Raw genomic sequence first — 20932 nt, 5'->3', positions numbered from 1 at the left:
TATTCCCTAATTTAAATGTAAATAATATGTGTCATGTGTTTTATTTACTGGATTCAATTAATGTATAAAAAAAGAAAGGCATTCACAGTGCAATTAACTTATTTTTTATTAAGTCTATTTTAACCATCTGTCAAAAGAAAAGTGACCATAAAGCATTATATACACATCAAAGTAAAGATGACAGGCAGTGTGATCATAGCACATGCACAGCCAGTCTCAGGTTAAAAAAAAGAAGGGGTTAAAACACAGCACACAAACATTTACATCCCACAATGACAAGGCCATATTCTTTTATGCCAACAATAAATAGCTCACATTTAAACTGGTGAAATACAATCAAGAGTATTTTTTTTTTAATAGCCTCTAACTAGGATGCTATTTTATTTCATATTCCTACCAATCTATTAAGACCCAAAAATGTGGTTTTGATGAGAAGAAAATGGAAGAAAAATGTTGTGCATTAGGAATGATGAGATGAATTAAAAAACAACAACATATTTATGGCAGTTCCCTGTTGTTTGGTCCTTGACTTGTTTTGGTATGTTCAGACGTCATGCAGCGTCGCCTAGCAACCAAAAACAACATTGGCGCCACTGACTCCGAATCAGTCTTTTTTTAATGGCACTTCCGGTGTGCAGTTGAAGAGTTCAAGTGGTGTCGCAGGTGGAGGTGTCGCCCTCTAGAGGTAGTCCAGCTCCAGTGCGTGGCTCAGAGCCTCCAGGTCTGCACGGCAAGACACCCTCCAGAACGGCATGGTCTTCTGCGGAAACGGTAAAGAAACGCAGTTTTAATGTAAAGCAACAATAATATTTCAGCGTGGTATTTGTGGACGTAATGAGGGAATTTCCTTATGTTCCCGTCCATTATTTCAGCACATTTAACTTCCATTTTGACATTTACTGTCATATTTTTGGATTTAACACGAAATGGTAACCTAATTTCCTCGCCAGTTCGCGAAAGTAGTCAAACCATAGACATCTTATAAGTGGACGCAGCATTGGCTGCTGTGACGCGAGAAACTCGGCCGCCATCTTGAAGTGGTGACGAGGAGCAGGCGAGCAGCCTAAACTGACAGTTGACAGGTAGAAAACAAAGATGTGTTCAGCGTTTTCCTGCTCAAATGAGCGGACTGTTGGAAATAGGAATCGGGGGATCACTTTTCACAAGTAAGATTTAACATTAACGTACTATTGGTTGTATTTTGTTTTTTTGATTGATTGAGACTTTTATTAGTAGATTGCACAGTACAGTACATATTCCGTACAATTGACCACTAAATGGTAACACCCGAATACGTTTTTCAACTTGTTTTAGTCGGGGTCCACTTAAATCAATCCATGGTACAAAAAAAAAAAAGTTAAAGTACCAATGATTGTCACACACACACACACGAGGTGTGGCGAAATTATTCTCTGCATTTGACCCATCACCCTTGATCACCCCCTGGGAGGTGAGGGGAGCAGTGGGCAGCAGCAGTGGCCGCGCCTGGGAATCATTTTCGGTGATTTAACCCCCAATTCCAACCTTTGATGCTGAGTTCAGTGAGGTAATGTGTCCCATTTTTATAGTCTTTGGTATGAATATATACTATCATCATAATGCAGTCATCACATAAGTTAATCATCAGAGTACATACATTGAATTATTTACATTATTTGCATTATTTACAATCCGGGGTGTGGTTTTCGGAGGGGCATGGGGGGGTGGGTGGGTTAGGTTTGGTTGATATCAGCACTTCGGTCATCAACAATTGCATCATCAGAGAAATGGACATTGTAACAGTGTAGGTCTGACTTGGTAGGATATGTACAGCATGTAGTGGACATAGAGAGATCAGAAAGCATAAGAACAAGTATATACATTTGATTATACAATCCGGGGAGGTGGGATGTGGAGGGTTGAGGGTTGTAGTTGCCTGGAGGTGTTCTTTTAGTGCGGTTTTGAAGGAGGATAGAGATGCACTTTCTTTTTCACCTGTTGGGAGTGCATTCCATATTGATGTGGCATAGAAGGAGAATGAGTGAAGACCTTTGTTAGATCGGAATCTGGGTTTAACGTGGTTAGTGGAGCTCCCCCTGGTGTTGTGGTTATGGCGGTCATTTACGTTAAGGAAGTAGTTTGACATGTACTTCGGTATCAGGGAGGTGTAGCGGATTTTATAGACCAGGCTCAGTGCAAGATGTTTTACTCTGTCCTCCACCCCGAGCCAGCCCACTTTGGAGAAGTGGGTAGGAGTGAGGTGTGATCTGGGTAGGAGTGAGGTGTGATCTGGGGCGGAGGTCTAGAAGTAATCTGACTAGCTTGTTCTGGGATGTTTGGAGTCTAGATTTGAGGGTTTTGGAGGTACTAGGGTACCAGGAGGTGCATGCGTAATCGAAAGAGGGTTGAATGAGAGTTCCCGCTAGAATCTTCATAGTGCTTTTGTTGACCAGAGAGGAGATTCTATAGAGAAATCTCGTTCGTTGGTTGACCTTTTTGATTACCTTGGTTGCCATTTTATCACAGGAAAGATTAGCCTCTAGAATGGAACCTAGGTAGGTGACCTCATCTTTCCTGGTGATAACAATGTCACCAACTTTTATAGTGAAGTCACTGACTTTCTTAAGGTTGTGAAAAGAATCTTACCACAGAGTTGAGAAGGAGCAAAGATCTTCAATAGTACTGAAATCGTAGCCGCTAGCAAACAAGAGCATGACCATAACAGAATTGCTTGTCAATTAGATTAATTCAATTTAAAAATGTCATACTTGAATAACATAAAGTTGAAATAAATGATGACGATACAAATTGTAAGACAGAATTTGGTTTTATTCTGAATCCAGTGAAACAGATTGGTGGTTTTAGCTGATATAAAGACTTTCAGGTGTTTATATATGTTTATGTTTAAGTATTTTATCCAATGCGACATACATAAAAAGTACATATAAAACAATCACTGTAAACATGATCATTTAAGGAAAGAATGTAATACAACATATCAATACAAAGTGTCAAGACAGAATAAACTCTCTGCTGCTGCAGAAACAGAGATACAGTCTATAAGATATATAGATATCTAATGTATTCATACGTTGTTTATGTAGGATATACGCATGTATATATAACCTAATCATGTATATAACCTTCAATTTAAAAATAGCTGACCGTTTTTTTCCCCTTTCTCTGGGATTTGTCATGTCTGTGTAATCATGTTTTGTTTTAGTCATGTTTAGTTTAGTTATTGGACTCTTTAGTTTCTGGCTTTTCACTCCCTTGTCTTGTTTCCATGATTACCCATTAGTTTCACCTGTTCCACGTTTGGACTCATTGTGCACTCTTTTTTTGTCACCATAGCAACCCATTAGTTTTCACCTGTCACGTCACGCACCTGTTTCACGTTTTGAGTCACGCACCTGTTTTCGTTAATCATGTCTGTTCATTGTTTTCAGTTTATCTTTCTGGTGACATACCCCTGTCACACTCCGTTTACCTCTGCGTTCTACATGCCCTGTCCAAGTAAGTTTTTTCGATTCATGCCACAGTTAGCGACTTTTGTTCATGTCCTTAGTTTTTTGCCCACGTGCAAGTATTGGTTTCATTTGTCAAGTTTGTACTTCCGCCTTGTGCGCACCTTTAGTTTGTTCTTTTTGTTATAGTAAAATTAAATATGTCTTCACCTTCACGCCATGTCTGGTCCAAATGTTCATTTGCACCACGGGAGAACAAACCACGTCCAAGTCTTGACAGGATTTTATTCCCAGTTTTGATCTCGGACGTCTGGTCACTTTATATATATATATATATATATATATATATATATATATATATATATATATATATATATATAAGAATATTGTATTACTGTTAAGCAAACTATGAATAATAAAACATGTGTCCTTCATCACAGCTACACGTATTACAAAAACGGCGTGAAAATCAGTGGTATTCAGTGAGGTAAGATGAATTAAATGCGCTGACAGTTCATTGTTCCTGCCAAATGAATTGCACTGAGTGGAGCGGATCACCACTCCAAGATGGCGGCCCCGCGTCTCGTCAGCGCCAGTAGGCAGTAGCGCTCCATGCTGCGTCTACTTATAAGATGTCTATGAGTCAAACAGTCGCTGTATATTTTGACAGCCATTTTGTTATCTTTCGTGCCGCATGCTCAGTGCCTTCTTTACCCTCTGTTACTTACAGCGCCACACACAGGCGCGGCGTTTAACTACATCGTTTAACTACATCGTTTAACTACATCGTTTAACTACATCGTTTAAAGTCATTTTCAAGTGTTCGACTCAAGTCAAAGTAGAGTTGCTTTGCTGGAAAAATAAACACAAGTGCAGGTAAAAGTCTAAAATTATATACTCCAAAAAATAGCAAAAAAACAAACAGAACTGATTTAAAAGTAAGTAGTTATGGGCCTGCTGCAATGCCAGCACCCATTCACTTGCTGCTAAGCAGCAGTGAATGGGCACTTGCAATGCAAGCAGCCCATATTATTATTGCTCATACTTCAACTTTTATTACCACCATGAATTGATTAACGTGGGCCCCGAAGTGGAAAAACTTATTGGGGTGTTACCATTTAGTGGTCAATTGTACGGAATATGTACTGTACTGTGCAATCTACTAATACAAGTTTCAATCAATCAATCAAATTATTATGGGTCTGCTACAATGCAAGCAGCCCATGTTAGTATTGCTCCAGTGACGTGCAGTCACTAGAGGCAGGTGAGGCGGGGCCTCACCTGCCATCATGGAAAGAAAAAAAATTTAAAAAGAAAAAAATATATATTAAATTGTTAAATGTATCCAGTGATTATACTATAAAGTTATTTTCCATTTAACTTCACCAGTTTTAGATTATTTTTTATTCAAAATCGCTGAATTTTCACATTTGCCGTTCAAATACTGAGAAGAGACGGTGCGGTGATCAGCAGCCAGTCGAGGCACGTCACTCAGTGCCTCAACATGGACGGACTCGGCTAACTGCTGGTCTGCTGTGCAGTGAGACCGTATTGCTATATGAACTATATTATACATTTCCATAGTTTAGTTAGCTGAGGTATATAATGTACAGTGTATTTTGTCAACAACTGTATGTGTGTAAAGTATTTCTTGTGCTGAGCGATCATAAAACGGCTGCAAAAGACGCACTGGCTGAGGCTCCAGTAATCCCGCCTCCTGCACCCCCGCCGTAGAATGCACGGCAACCCCTGATGGGAGTGTTATATCAACTAAAGCCCACACTTAAACTTTCCACGTGCAAGATTGAATCTATTTAAAAAAGTTATTTCATAAGAAGCCAAAAAGTGCAAAAACAATAATGTTCGTGTTGGAGGAGTTGTAAATGACTGCTGGGCCACAACATTAGGTACGCCTGCAGACTGCAGGTGTATCTAATTCACAACTCCTCCAATACGAACATTATTGTTTTTGCACTTTTTGGCTTCTTATTAAATAACTTTTGTAACCTATTTTTATGGGCTTTCCTCTTTGTGATGTTAAGTTCCTGTTATGCGCTGTTATACAGTATATGCCTTGAGCTCTTATTTTGAAGGCGCTAAGAGCGGAATTTTGACACGTGGACTGGAGCGGAAGTTTTTGAAAGAAGGTAAATAAAGTGGTCCTCGTGTAAACTGGAGCCTCCGTGTTTGTTATTTTGTAGTTTCATACAGTATAGGCGACATTTATAAACCCTCGGTTACACTTTTTGAAATAGATTCAATCTTGCACGTGGAAAGTTGAAGTGAGGGCTTAGTTGATATAACACTCCCGTCAGGGGGTGCATTAATCAGCACAACAGCGGCGCACTTATAAGTAAAGGTAAGACCATAATAACGTTTTTTTTATTAAATGTGCTTTTTTGTGTGCTACAGTTTGTATGTGTAAAGTTAAAGTTAAGTTAAAGTACCAATGATTGTCACACACACACTAGGTGTGGTGAAATTTGTCCTCTGCATTTGACCCATCCCCTTGTTCACCCCCTGGGAGGTGAGGGGAGCAGTGGGCAGCAGTGGCGCCGCGCCCGGGAATAATTTTTGGTGATTTAACCCCCAATTCCAACCCTTGATGCTGAGCGGCAAGCAGGGAAGAATGCTGGTATGAGCTTTTAAACATAACCCGTTAACTGCTGCCAATCAAATGGTGAATAAGATACTCTTTAGGGTTCATATGTTTGTAAATCTGACTGTGATGAAGTCAGTGCCTCACCAGCCATCAACCTCACCGCACGTCACTGTATTGCTCATACTTCAAACTTTATTAATATTATTATTATAGTTCCAACACTTTTCTCTTACCGCAACGAACCGGCCAACGAACCCCCACATATATGTTCTCAGGACTGGACTGTGCACCTTACCGCCTTCTGCACTATTTTTCTTTTTCTTTCCTCCCTATGTTTTGCATATTTATAGACTGTCGCACTGATACCGGAGTTGCTTTTAATCTCATTGTGCCTGCGTATAGTGACGATAAAAGGCATTCTATTCTATTCTAAAGGCGCTGTTCGCGCCGATGGCGGAAGTCTAAATTGGGGAACATTTCGTGTTACCATGGCAACGCCATTCACGGACAAAACCAAAAATGGGCCAATTGACCAGGTACGGCTATTTTAATCATGCTATCATTAGCACACTAGCATTTTTATGTAAACATACTCTTTATTTAGGCTAGCTCTGTGGCCAATTTTTTTCCGTTACACCTAAAACTTCCGGATTCAGACACTCGGCACCATCTAATAAGTACGGCGGCTTCCGGCGACCCCCCGGGCCGGAGGTCCAGGGCACAGATAGCAGGCCCATCAAAATTTTTCGCAGGAATTTTCTAGTTGTAGTCTACTATTTCAATGAGAACATCCACAGACAGCTACAATTTCACTAAATCCCTGCATACGTTTTCCACATTTACACTTTATATATCCACTCTAATTTATAAAAAATATTTTACAGTAAAAAATATTTTTAATTCTTACATTTTGTGTGTGCTTTTTTATTTTTTATTTTTTATTTTTTAGGTCAAATGGGTTATGAGAGTATGTAAAAAAAATAGTGATTAAACTATGAGATTGTACTCAAAAGAGTGACGCCAGGGCTACATTTTTTAAACGTGAAAAATAAAGGTTGACTTAAAAGTAATCAAATAGTTACACTAGAGATAATGGCTTTTTTGCCGATATCTGATATTGTCCAACTCTTAATTACCGATTCCGATATCAACCGATACTGATATATACAGTCGTGGAATTAACACATTATTATGCCTAATTTTGTTATGGAAAAAAATGCCAACATGGCACTGCCATATTTATTATTTAAGTCACAAAGTGCATTATTTTTTTAACATGCCTCAAAACAGCAGCTTGGAATTTGGGACATGCTCTCCCCGAGAGAGCATGAGGAGGTTGAGGTGGGCGGAGTTGGAGCGGGGCAGGGTTGAGGTAGGAGAGGGGTAGAGGGCAGCAGGGGGTGTATATTGTAGCGTCCCGGAAGAGTTAGTGCTGCAAGGGGTTCTGGGTATTTGTTGTGTTGTGTTACGGTGCGGATGTTCTCCCGAAAGGTGTTTGTCATTCTTGTTTGGCGTGGGTTCACAGTGTGGCGCATATTTGTAACAGTGTTAAAGTTGTTTATACGGCCACCCTCAGTGTGACCTGTATGGCTATTGACCAAGTAGGAATTGTGGGGGAGGGGTAGGGGGTAGCAGGGGGTGTATATTGTAGCGTCCCGGAAGAGTTAGTGCTGCAAGGGCTTCTGGGTATTTGTTCTGTTGTGTTTATGTTGTGTTACGGTGCGGATGTTCTCCCGAAATGTGTTTGTCATTCTTGTTTGGTGTGGGTTCACAGTGTGGCGCATATTTGTAACAGTGTTAAAGTTGTTTATACGGCCACCCTCAGTGTGACCTGTATGGCTGCTGACCAAGTAGGAATTGCATTCATTTGTGTGTGTGAAAAGCTGTAGATATTATGTGATTGGGCCGGCACACAAAGGCAGTGCCTTTAAGTTTTATTGGCGCTCTGTGCTTCTCCCTACGTCCGTGTACCACTCCGTACAGTTTAAAAGTTTAAAAAGTCATACATTTTCCTTTTTGATACCAATAATTTCCGATATTACATTTTGAAGCATTTATCTGCCGATAATATCGGACATCTCTAAGTTACACCTATTTTTTTAATCATTTGACCATATTGCAATCATTTGGTGTGCAATATGTATATGTGTGCATAGGTGGCGCTAGTGTTGGTTTTGGTGCATCCAGGCTATTTTGTCTCTTAAAGGGCCGGTGCAGTGTGATCCTTGTGACACAGTTATTACTGTACTCTTTTAAAGTTACCTTCTTAGCCACCGCCTCCTCTTCGGCCCCGTCCCCGACCACCACGTAGACGGCTCTCCTTCCAAACCTCTGCGAGATGCGCTCGAAGCAGCTCTCTTTGCCTGCACAACGTCAACATCCACCATTTTTAACAAACATACTTTTAATAATGGAAGCAACACATTTTGAGTGGCATCTTTTTTTCTTTTTTTTTTCCCCTCCCATGTTTACCGATCTTGGTGGCGCTGTAGATGTTCTCTATGGGGAAGGCTGCTCCCAAACCGTACAGAAGGACTTTAGAGAGGGCGGGGATGAGCTGTGTGGTGGTCACCAACACGTTCACACAGTTAGGCCTGCATGAGACAAGTGTAAAAAAATAACTTATTCTACCTTTGTGAATAGCAGTAAAACAATGACTTATTCTACCTTTACTCATAGCAGTTAAACAATAAAAGCGCCTGTCATCATACCTTTAGTAACAAGCAACGTCTTGACGGTTTAAACCAGGGGTGTCGAACGTAGAAAACTGGTTTCTTCGAGATGAGTTTGCTAAGTATAAAAAAATGAGCTAAAATATTTGAATGAAAGGGCAATTCTAAATGTGTCCACTGGATGTCACTATAGCAATTGTTTGCAGATGTGCCGTGTTAAGATAGGATAGGGGTGTTCAAACTTTTTGACTTGGGGGGCGCATCCTACTATAAGTCGCAGTTTATTTCATAGTTTGGCCGGGGGTGCGACTTATACTCAGGAGCGACTTATGTGTGAAATTATTAACCCATTAGCGTAAAATATCAAATAATATTATTTAGCTCATTCACGTAAGAGACTAGACGTATAAGATTTCATGGGATTTAGCGATTACGAGTGACAGATTGTTTGGTAAACGTATAGCATGTTCTATATGTTATAGTTATTTGAATGACTCTTACCATAATATGTTACGTTAACATACCAGGCACCTTCTCAGTTGGTTATTTATGCCTCATATAACGTACACTTATTCAGCCTGTTGTTCACTATTCTTTATTTATTTTAAATTGCCTTTCAAATGTCTATTCTTGGTGTTGGCTTTTATCAAATAAATTCCCCCAAAAATGCGACTTATATATGTTTTTTTCCTTCTTTATTATGCATTTTCGGCCGGTGCGACTTATACTCCGAAAAATACGGTCGTGTTGTCCCGATACCAATATTTTGGTACCGGTACTAAAATTATTTTGATACTTTTCGGTACTTTTCGATACTTTTCTAAATAAAGGCACCACAAAAAATTGCATTATTGGCTTTATTTTAACAAAATAATCTTAGGGTACATTAAACGTATGTTTCTTATTGCAAGTTTGTATTTAAATAAAATAGTGAACATACAAGACAACTTTTCTTTTAGTAGTAAGTAAACAAACAAAGGCTTCTAATTTAGCTGCTGACATATGCAGTAACATATTGTGTCATTTATCATTCTATTATTTAGTAAAAAAATATTAAGGAAAAGTGGTAGAAAATGAATTATTCATTTAGTTGTTCATTTACTGTTAATATCTGCTTACTTTCTCTTTTAACATGTTCTATCTACACTTCTGTTAAAATGTAATAATCACTTATTCTTCTGTTGTTTGATACTTTGCATTAGTTTTGGATAATACCACACATTTAGGTATCAATCCGATACCAAGTCATTACAGGATCATACATTGGTCATATTCAAAGTCCTCATTTGTTAGGGACATATTTCCTGAGTTTATAATTATAATATAAATAAAAAAAAACCGAAAGAAGATGTTGTGATGCCAAAAAATATCGACGTAAACATAGTAGTATCAACTAGATACGCTCCTGTACTTGGTATTTCCCCCAAAAATGCGACTTATACTCCAGTGCGACTTATATATGTTTTTTTCCTTCTTTATTATGCATTTTCGGCCGGTGCGATTTATACTCCGGAGCGACGTATACTCTGGAGTAGGGCTGCAACTAACAACTAATTTGATAATCGATTAATCTGTCGATTATTATAATCGGATAAAAGAGACAAACTACATTTCTATCCTTTCCAGTATTTTATTGAAAAAAACCCCCAGCATACTGGCACCATACTTATTTGGATTATTGTTTCTCAGCTGTTTGTAAATGTTGCAGTTTATAAAGAAAGGTTTATAAAAAAATAATAAAATAAAATAAAATAAAAAGTAGCCTCTGCGCGCATAGCATAGATCCAATGAATCGATGACTAAATTAATCGCCAACTATTTTTATAATCGATTTTAATCGATTTAATCGATTAGTTGTTGCAGCCCTACTCAGGAGCGATTTATACTCCGAAAAATACGGTATAAGCCAGTAATTTCCAGAAGTTATCTCACCCTGTGAGAAGCCTCCATTTCACTAATGATTTCCAATGTTGCAAAAATGTGTAGAATAAAAATTCAAATGCAACATTTCCGTCAACGAAAATTTGCGTCAGCATTTGATAGTAGGCTAATACAGACATCATGTGTTGCCTTCATTATAACACTTATATAAGGCTTTTTAATTTTTTGCGGCTCCAGACAGATTTTGTTTGTGCTATTTTTGGTCCAATATGGCTCTTTCAACATTTTGGGTTGCCGACCCCTGATTTAAGGCAACCTCCTGACGTAGTTCTATTTAACCCCACAAGATGGCAGTAGAGAATGGCGCTTTATCTGCCTTTGCAAGCGCTTTAAAATGCAGTATTTGCGCCACTCGGCCGTGTTAGACTGTTGTTTAGGCTTACACACAAACATGCATCCAAAAAAATATACGCCACACATACACCCCCACCCCCAGCCAACCCAATGCCCTCGATGCAAATCCCATAGGGGTGATGAAAGGATGGTCAGCGCCTGAGAGCTGCGGCCAACCATCATGACCCCGCACTCCCTCCCCTCTGTTGCGAGATATCTCGAGATGTACGTTGTAATATGTATATGTGCTTTGCTATGGAGGTTTTTTTCCCCCACTCCAGACTGGGCCCCCTTAGGAGCCCAGTCTAGATTGTATTTTTTAACTCACCCTTCCCCAGCGTTTTACCTTTTTCCCATCTTTTACGGGGCGCCTTCCTGGCGACCCATCAGCGTTCCTGTTCTGTAACCCTGTACACTGTTTGTTTGTCTAATCTTGAACGGGTTTGTGCTGAAAACAACGTTTCGTTGTACTTGTGCAATGACAATAATGACCTATCTATCTATCTATCTATCTATCTATCTATCTATCTATCTATCTATCTATCTATCTATCTATCTATCTATCTATCTATCTATCTATCTATCTATCTATCTATCTATCTATCTATCTATCTATCTATCTATCTATCTATCTATCTATCTATCTATCTATCTATCTATCTATCTATCTATCTATCTATCTATCTATCTATCTATCTTTACAAATGAACTCAGCAGTTTGTTCCTCACTGATTTACAACATTGGTTCTGTTGCTGCTGTGTTGTGCAATATACTTGTCAATAAATGACCTTTTAACACTTTCTCATGCTCTCCAAATAATTACTAAAGCTAAGAAATCCGGTGTTCTCATGTCAGATGTAACATTGTCCCTTATTTTGTTAGGTAAATAAACGCCTCGCCTATAATTAGAGCATTTTTACGGGAGATGAGATGATGGACTAACCTGGTGCTAATGAGGGCCAGAGCTTTGAGAGCTTGGGTCAGCCACAGGTCAGTGAGGACCTCCATCTCCCTCCTCAGCTGCAGCCACTCCTCCCGCTTAGGGCTGCCCAGCAGACCTGTCCACCAGGGGGCAGCATTAGCATGGTAATCATCAAATACACCTTTGATGGACTTAAGTCAGGGGTGTCAAACTCATTTTAGCTCAGGGGCCGCAAGGAGGAAAATCTATTCCCACGTGGGCCGGACTGGTAAAATCATTACGTAACAATTTAAAAATAAAAACAACTTCCGATTGTTTTCTTTGTTTTGCTTTGATCAAAAATAGAACAAGCACACTATGAAAATGTACATTTTACAAATAATTCTCTTGGCAAAACACTTCAAGTTAGTTGAAAATACTGAGGAAAAGAATTGCTGCAGTTTAAAAAAACAATCTCAGTGTATTTACAAAGGCATTAAACCTTAAGCACACATTTTTACAATGGAGTTCACGGTGTGCAACTCGCTTTCAGCTAACTACGAAGATGATGGTCATGTTGACTTAACCTCTAAAGGCCTTAGTGGCCACATGTGTGGACAGCACCTTTTACACTGCAAAAAGTCAGTGTTCAATAGCACAAAAAAAAATACAAAAATGAGGGGTATTTTATTTGAACTAAGCAAAATTAACTGCAAATAGAACAAGAACATTTGGCTTGTCAAGACTTTCCAAAACAAGTAAATTTAGCTAACCTCAATGAACCCAAAAATACCTTAAAATAACGAACAACTGTACTACTATATGAGTACGTATTTTCTATTGTTCCATTGAAAATAAAACAGCAAAAGTCCATCTGTTTTAATATGAGACACAATTGTGTCAAAGTCATGATTTTTTTTTTACATGCTTGAAATAAGAAATGATTACTTTAAAAAAGTAGTTTTATACGTGTGAGTGTTGATGACACAGCTTTGCAACAGTTGATATTCTAGTTTCAAGCATGTTTTACTCAATATAGGTCATCAAATCTCAGCAACAAGCTGTAATATCTTACTGAGATCATTTAGGACCAAAACACTTAAAACAAGTAAAACACTCTGCTTAGTGATTATCTTATCAGACAGGAAATAAGCAAATATCACCCTTATTTGAGATATTTAATCTTACTTAGATTGCAGTTTTTCCAAAATTGTGTACACTGCTGAATTGGGGTCTTATGGCCCTTATGTGGACACTTATACTGCCATCTGGTGGTGTCAGAAGAGTATAACATACAATGGAATTTGGAAAAAAAAGTGTAAAAATAAGTCACTGAACATGAAGTACACGTTTGTTACTTATGGACTAAGTACATCATATCAAAAGATGATTCTTAGTTTTTATTCTAATTAGGGTCCAATAAGCCCAAATAACAAAGAGAAATAAAAAAAAAGCATGTAAACAAACAGCTTGGGCCTTAAGAGGTTAAGTCTTTGCACCTTACCCTTTTTTTTTAATTTTACCCTTTGATAGGATAATTCACAAGGAAAGAAGGTATTGTGCATTGATACCGCATCAGTCTGCCGCCATCTGCTGCCAGCCGCAGCTGATTGCTTGCACCTGCGCTGATTGGAGTAGCAGGGTGCTTAAAGTCAGCTGACACTTCATCTTTAAAAAGTGTCATGTGGGTTGCATTCAAATTGCTATTGCAAAAAAATATTAAAAATTGCGATAGGTTGATTGGCAACACTAAAAAAAAAAAGAAATTGGCCCTAGTGTGTGAATGTGAGTGTGAATGTTGTCTGTCTATCTGTGTTGGCCCTGTGATGAGGTGGCGACTTGTCCAGGGTGTACACCGCCTTCCGCCCGAATGCAGCTGAGATAGGCTCCAGCAGCCCCCGCGACCCCAAAAGGGACAAGCGGTAGAAAATGGATGGATGGATGGCTATTGCAACATCCAGTGGACACATTTAGAACTGCAGTTTCTTTCAATAAAACAAATTCCAGCTCATTGCAGGCCTGATATGCATACTTGCCAACCTTGAGACCTCCGATTTCGGGAGGTGGGGGGAGGGGGTGGGCGTGGTCGGGGTGGGACGGGGGCGTGGTTGGGGGCGTGGCTAAAAGGGGAGGAGTATATTTACAGCTAGAATTCACCAAGTCAAGTATTTCATATATATATATATATATATATATATATATATATATATATATATATATATATATAAGAAATACTTGACGTTCAGTGAATTCTAGCTATATATATATATATATATATATATATATATATATATATTTATTTTATTATTTATATATATATATATATATATATATATATATATATATATATATATATATATATGTCTTAATAAGGTTATCCAAAAAATAGTGCTCGATACCGTAGTAGAGCGCAATATATGTATGTGTGGGAAAAAAATCACAAGACTATTTCATCTCTACAGGCCTGTTTCATGAGGGGGGGTACCCTCAATCATCAGGAGATTTTAATGGGAGCATTCACATACCATGGTTTATATAGGGCACAGAGTGGGTGGGTACAGGCTGGCATAGGGGCGTGGTGATTGGCTCATGTGTTACCTAGGAGGTGTTTCCGTCTGTGGCGGCATGCTGTTACAATTTCACTGCGCTTGTTGAGGGGTGACAGGTCTGGACGGTAAATAATAAACCGTTTCTCTTTCAAGCATAGGTTGCATCTTTTATTACCACTATTGTAAGGTGTGCTGGATGCAAGAATTTGCCGTGTTATTGAATATTCAACATTATTGTCTTTGAGGTCCCAAATGTGTTTGCTGAGTTCTGTGGTATTCCGCAGGTTTTGGTTCCTGAAAGAAGCCTTGTGATTGTTCCATCTGGTTTTGAATTCTCCCTCGGTTAATCCTACATATGTGTCGGATGTGTTAATGTCCTTGCGTATTACCTTAGATTGGTAGACAACTGATGTTTGTAAGCACCCCCCGTTGAGAGGGCAATCAGGTTTCTTTCGACAGTTACAGCCTTTGTTGGTTTTGGAGTCGCTCTGTCCGGGGGCCGACGGCTCATTTGCAATTGTTTTGTTGTGGTTTGAGATGATTTGTCGTATATTGTTCATGCAGCTGTAGCTCAATTTAATGTTGTTCTTGTTGAATACTTTTCTTAGGGTGTTGTCTTTGGGAAAGTGTTTGTCGATCAGATTGAGGAATTTGTGTCCAATGTTAGTTGAGACGTAATATACGACAAATCATCTCAAACCACAACAAAACAATTGCAAATGAGCCGTCGGCCCCCGGACAGAGCGACTCCAAAACCAACAAAGGCTGTAACTGTCGAAAGAAACCTGATTGCCCTCTCAACGGGGGGTGCTTACAAACATCAGTTGTCTACCAATCTAAGGTAATACGCAAGGACATTAACACATCCGACACATATGTAGGATTAACCGAGGGAGAATTCAAAACCAGATGGAACAATCACAAGGCTTCTTTCAGGAACAAAAACCTGCGAAATACCACAGAACTCAGCAAACACATTTGGGACCTCAAAGACAATAATGTTGAATATTCAATAACATGGCAAATTCTTGCATCCAGCACACCTTACAATAGTGGTAATAAAAGATGCAACCTATGCTTGAAAGAGAAACTGTTTATTATTTACCGTCCAGACCTGTCATCCCTCAACAAGCGCAGCGAAATTGTAACAGCATGCCGCCACAGACGGAAACACCTCCTAGGTAACACATGAGCCAATCACCACGCCCCTACGCCAGCCTGTACCCACCCACTCTGTGCCCTATATAAACCATGGTATGTGAATGCTCCCATTAAAATCTCCTGATGATTGAGGGTACCCCCCCTCATGAAACAGGCCTGTAGAGATGAAATAGTCTTGTGATTTTTTCCCCACACATACATATATATATATATATATATATATATATATATATATATATATATATATATATATATATTTTGTTATATATATATATATATATATATATATATATATATATATATATATATATATATATATAAAATAAATACTTGAATTTCAGTGTTCATTTATTTACACATATACACACACACATAACACTCATCTACGCTTTTTTATATTGTGGAGGACCTGAGTCCGCCTGAATTTCGGGAGATTTTCGGGAGAAAATTTGTCCCGGGAGGTTTTCGGGAGAGGCGCTGAATTTCGGGAGTCTCCCGGAAAATCCGGGAGGGTTGGCAAGTATGCTGATATGGCCCACTGGCCGTAAGTTTGACACCCCAGACTTAAGTCTACGTGCATTAGCATGATACTTTTTTTCCCCGGCCAATAAAGAATTTACTCCAATATACCCACACTTTCACACAGTACACACACTTACCCCCGACATTATTCTTGTAAGTGTTGTAAATCTCCTTGACCCTCCGGTATCGGAAAGCCAGCTTCCTCATCCAGTCCACCCCGCCATGGACCCCCGAGCCTAGACACAATGAGCCGGCCCCCGCTGGGCTCTGGAAGCCGTCGGTCAGGAAATTGTACGTGCTGCAGGAATCACAATCACAAGTTATATCAGTGTTTGTCAACCTTTTTTGAGCCAAGGGAAATATTTCGCGTTGAAAGAATCCGGAGGCACACCACCAGCAGAAATCATTAAAAAACGAAACTCAGTTGACAGTAAAAAGTCGCAATTGTTGGATATGACTTTAAAGCATAACCAAGCATGCATCAATATAGCTCTTGTCTCAAAGTAGGTGTACTGTCACCACCTGTCACATCACACATTGACTTATTTTTGCTGTTTTCCTGTGTGTAGTGTTTTAGTTCTTGTCTTGCGCTCATTTTGGTGGCTTTTTCTCTTTTTTTGGTATTTTCCTGTAGCAGTTTCATGTCTTCCTATGAGCGATATTCCCCGCATCTACTTTGTTTTAGCAATCAAGAATATTTCGGTTGTTTTTATCCTTCTTTGTGGGGGACATTGTTGATTGTCATGTCATGTTCGGATGTACATTGTGGACGCCGTCTTTGCTCTGCAGTAAGTCTTTGCTGTCGTCCAGCATTCTGTTTTTGTTTACTTTGTAGCCAGTTCAGTTTTAGTTTTGTTCTGCATAGCCATTCCTAAGCTTCAATGCCTTTTCTTCGGGGCACTCATCTTTTCTCACTCATCTCAAAAATAACAAAAAGACATCATACATGACCAACACATTTACAGGCTTGTCAGACAGGTTATTTTTGGTTTAAGCATTAGACACCTTTTTACCTGCACACTGCCTCCCGCTGTTTACGACATCTACAAAGCAATTAGCTACTTGCTGCCACCTACTGATATGAAAGAGTATTACACGGTTACTCTGCCGAGCTCCAGACAGCACCGACACTCAACAACAAGACATCATTTGCAGACTATAATTACTGGTTTGCAAAAAATATTTTAAACCCAAATTAGATCATCTCCCTTGGCACACCAGACTGTATCTCACGACACTAGTGTCGCGGCACAGTGGTTGAAAAACACTGAGTTATAGAACAGGGGCGTCCACCAGGGGCGTCACTAGCTTTTAATTATTTTTGCCCCCAGGAGATGCACAGCATGCGAGCGAATGTTACGCACGAGCACAAAACTTCACAAATGGCTAACAAAGACTTAGAAATTATTCATTGTTATTATCATTTTTTTTTTTAAATGCACGGGACGAAATGAAATGCTCCCCGGGACGATGGCTTTTAACCATATATTTTCTTTTTCTTTTTATGTATTTATTCATTTTACATTTTATATTAAATGTCTTGGTTTTTCCTCCCTCTGAAAATCCTATTAAATGTTTAACAAGCCATTCTATAATAATAAAACAGCTATTAATGTAACAATACAATAAAGCAAATATATTTAATGATGTTTTTTTTCATTATTTTAACAATAGGCTTATATATATTACTTTATTTAGATTCTACAAGAAACACCAAACTTAAAAAATAAATGATTTACAATTGCACACACAAGGTTTTGTGCAGCTTCACTCATTGTAAAGGAAGATAATGTGCTTTGTACACCTGCAGGACCGCAAGCAAGGTCGCAGAGAAAATGCGGGCTGGAATTCGAGTGATGTGGGCATTTTCTATATGAACAAGTGGAATGGATTGGATACCGACGCACGAAAGGGGCTCTCTACCTTACGCTACGAAGTGAGGGGAAACTGAGTGAATAATAACAGGTTATATGATTATTTATTTAAACTCATATTTGGGCCACTTTATAATGAATATGTCGGCATTTATTTGTAAAAAAAAACAAAAAAACACCAAATTATTTAGGGGGGGCTTAAGAATATTTTAGGGGGGCTCGAGCCCCCCTAAAATAGGCCTAACAACGCCAGTGGCGTCCACACTTTTTCTAACTTTTTTCCATACAATCCTGCATGCTGAAAAATCTAAGAATATGGGGGCTACTCCAATTTTTTGTTATGAATGCTAAAAAAAAGCTGTATTTTTTATTTTTTATTTAATTTGTTTGTGTAATTTAATTTTTAACTACAGAAAAAAACATGCGGTGGGCCACAAATTTCCCCCAGGCTGTTGGAGCAGATTTAAAAAAAAGTTCATATGTAATTTCCTCAGTTGTCCACACGGGGGCACTCTAAGCTTTACATTGTCTTGCTGCAGAGCTTGGTCGTAGGCTATGGAGGAGGTCAAGTGTGTACAAATAAAGCTCTGTCAGCATAAAATCATTCAAATAAACTGAAAATGTCCAAAAAAATCCACATTTTTACCTCAAGTCCTGTCCATTATCGTCTGACGCCACGTCGTCGATATGAACCTGGTCACATTCCTGCCACACAAAGTAGGAAAGTCACATTTGAGATTTAGGAGAAAAATGTATAAAATCACCTTTTTTATTACGGTGAAAAATGGGTACTAATTTGCAAGACAAAAAAATACTTTTTTAATATTGGTTCAGTATTTTTAACGAAATCTAAAATGAACTGAAAACACATAAAACCACAAAGAACCTATAGTGAGATTGTGCAGGAGTACCTAATAAAATGGCCCGTGAGTGTACATGGCAAAAGATTCCCAGCTGTAATAATAAAAATATGGAATAAAAGAAAAAAAAAATAGGATGCTTATGATCACTGCTTATCATAGATGAAAAACAAGGCCTCCTTGTGTTTGATTTTAAAATGATCTGATTAGTTAGAGACTGAGTATGTTGGGACTTAACAATTTAGGAATGATAAAGGTGGCAATCTTGTATCTTTGGTTCCATTTAACAACATGTATAAACATGTAAAACAAAGACATAGAAAATGAAAAAGAAAAAAAAAACTCAATTAGCAACATTTAATGGATTTTTTTCATACTTTTATAGCATTGGTTCAGTACTTTTTTTACGAAATTTAAAAAGAACAAATGTACACCTCCCTGACGGTGTCAATAAAAACACATAAAACACAAAGAATCTAGTTAGAGTGTGCAGGAGTAATAAAATGGCCTGTGAGTGTACATGGCAAAAGCTGTAATAATAAAAATATGGAATAAAAGAAAAAAAAAAAAAGGATATATATGCACAGATTGGTAGGTTGTGAGTTCAAACCCCGGCCGAGTCATACCAAATACTATAAAAATGGGACCTGCTTGGCACTCAGCATCAAGGGTTGGAATTGGGGGTTAAATCACCAAAAATGATTCCCGGGCGTGGCCACCGCTGCTGCCCACTGCTCCCCTCACCTCCCAGGGGGTGATAAAGGGTGATGGGTCAAATGCAGAGAATAATTTCGCCACACCTAGTGTGTGTGTGAGACAATCATTGGTACTTTAATTTTAACTTTAATCACTGCTTATCATAGCAGTCACTACTGTATTTTTTGGAGTATAAGTCGCTCCGGAGTATAAGTCGCACCGGCCGAAAATGCATAATAAAGAAGGAAAAAAACATATATAAGTCGCATTTTTGGGGGAATTTATTTGATAAAACCCAAAACCAAGAATAGACATTTGAAAGGCAATTTAAAATAGATAAAGAATAGTGAACAACAGGCTGAATAAGTGTACGTTATATGAGGCATAAATAACCAACTGGTATGTTAACGTAACATATTATGGTAAGAGTCATTCAAATAACTATAACATATAGAACATGCTATACGTTTACCAAACAATCTGTCACTCCTAATCGCTAAATCCCATGAAATCTTATACGTCTAGTCTCTTACGTGAATGAGCTAAATAATATTATTTGATATTTTACGCTAATGTGTTAATAATTTCACACATAAGTCGCTCCTGAGTATAAGTCGCACCCCCGGCCAAACTATGAAAAAAAAATATGGTATACGGAAAAAAAGGCCTCCTTGTGTTTGATTTTAAAATGATCTGATTAATTAGTGACGGAGTATATGTTGCGACTGAGTGTATTTAATAATATAGGAGTTATATAAGGTGGTAATCTTGCAGTTTTGGTTCTATTTAAGAACATTTATATACATGTAAAACAGGGGTGTCAAACTCGTTTTCATTGAGGGCCACACCGCAGTAAGAGGGCGCCTTGAACAGTAAATAATATATGACTATAAAGGATTGATCATGCAGTATACATTTGATGATTATATATTATTTTCACATACACCATAAAAAAATGTGTAGATTTTACGGTTAAAAAAACTGGCAGCTTAGAATTTTACAGCAAAGTATACAGTGTTTTTTTTTTTGTGTTTTTTTTACAGCATTTTACTATTAATGGAAAAACAACACCATTGTTTTTTGTTTTTTTTTTACAATAAAATCCTGGCGACTTTCAATTCAAATTTTTCCAGTGTACAATTTTATAAATACCGTATTTTTCGGACTATAAGTCGCAGTTTTTTTTCATAGTTTCCCCAGTGCGACTTATATATGTTTTTTTCCTTCTTTATTATGCATTTTCGGCCGGTGCGGCTTATACTCCGGAGCGACTTATACTCCGGAGCGACTTATACTCCGGAGTAGGGATTGCAACTAACAACTAATTTGATAATCGATTAATCTGTCGATTATTATAATCGGATAAAAGAGACA

General features: G+C 38.4%; 1 protein-coding gene across 2 annotated transcripts in view; it reads right to left on the bottom strand.

Moving 5' to 3' along the window:
• Positions 1–88: 88 nt before the first annotated feature.
• Positions 89–20932, bottom strand: part of eya2 (EYA transcriptional coactivator and phosphatase 2) — a 104626-nt gene continuing 83782 nt past the window's right edge. For both annotated transcript variants that reach the window (XM_061939871.2, XM_061939878.2), the window contains 6 exons: positions 18649–18707; positions 16266–16426; positions 11939–12053; positions 8521–8642; positions 8311–8411; positions 89–760 (listed from right to left, as the gene is read on the bottom strand). In XM_061939871.2, coding sequence (XP_061795855.1) covers positions 680–760; positions 8311–8411; positions 8521–8642; positions 11939–12053; positions 16266–16426; positions 18649–18707 — 639 coding nt within the window. In that variant the 3' untranslated portion in view covers positions 89–679. The remainder of the gene's footprint in view (positions 761–8310; positions 8412–8520; positions 8643–11938; positions 12054–16265; positions 16427–18648; positions 18708–20932) is intronic.

Source organism: Nerophis lumbriciformis, linkage group LG03 (genome assembly GCF_033978685.3).
Source record: "Nerophis lumbriciformis linkage group LG03, RoL_Nlum_v2.1, whole genome shotgun sequence".
In the NCBI taxonomy this organism is placed as follows: domain Eukaryota; kingdom Metazoa; phylum Chordata; class Actinopteri; order Syngnathiformes; family Syngnathidae; genus Nerophis; species Nerophis lumbriciformis.
Note: the sequence above shows the minus strand (reverse complement) of the source record. Positions and strands in the feature narration are given on the sequence as shown.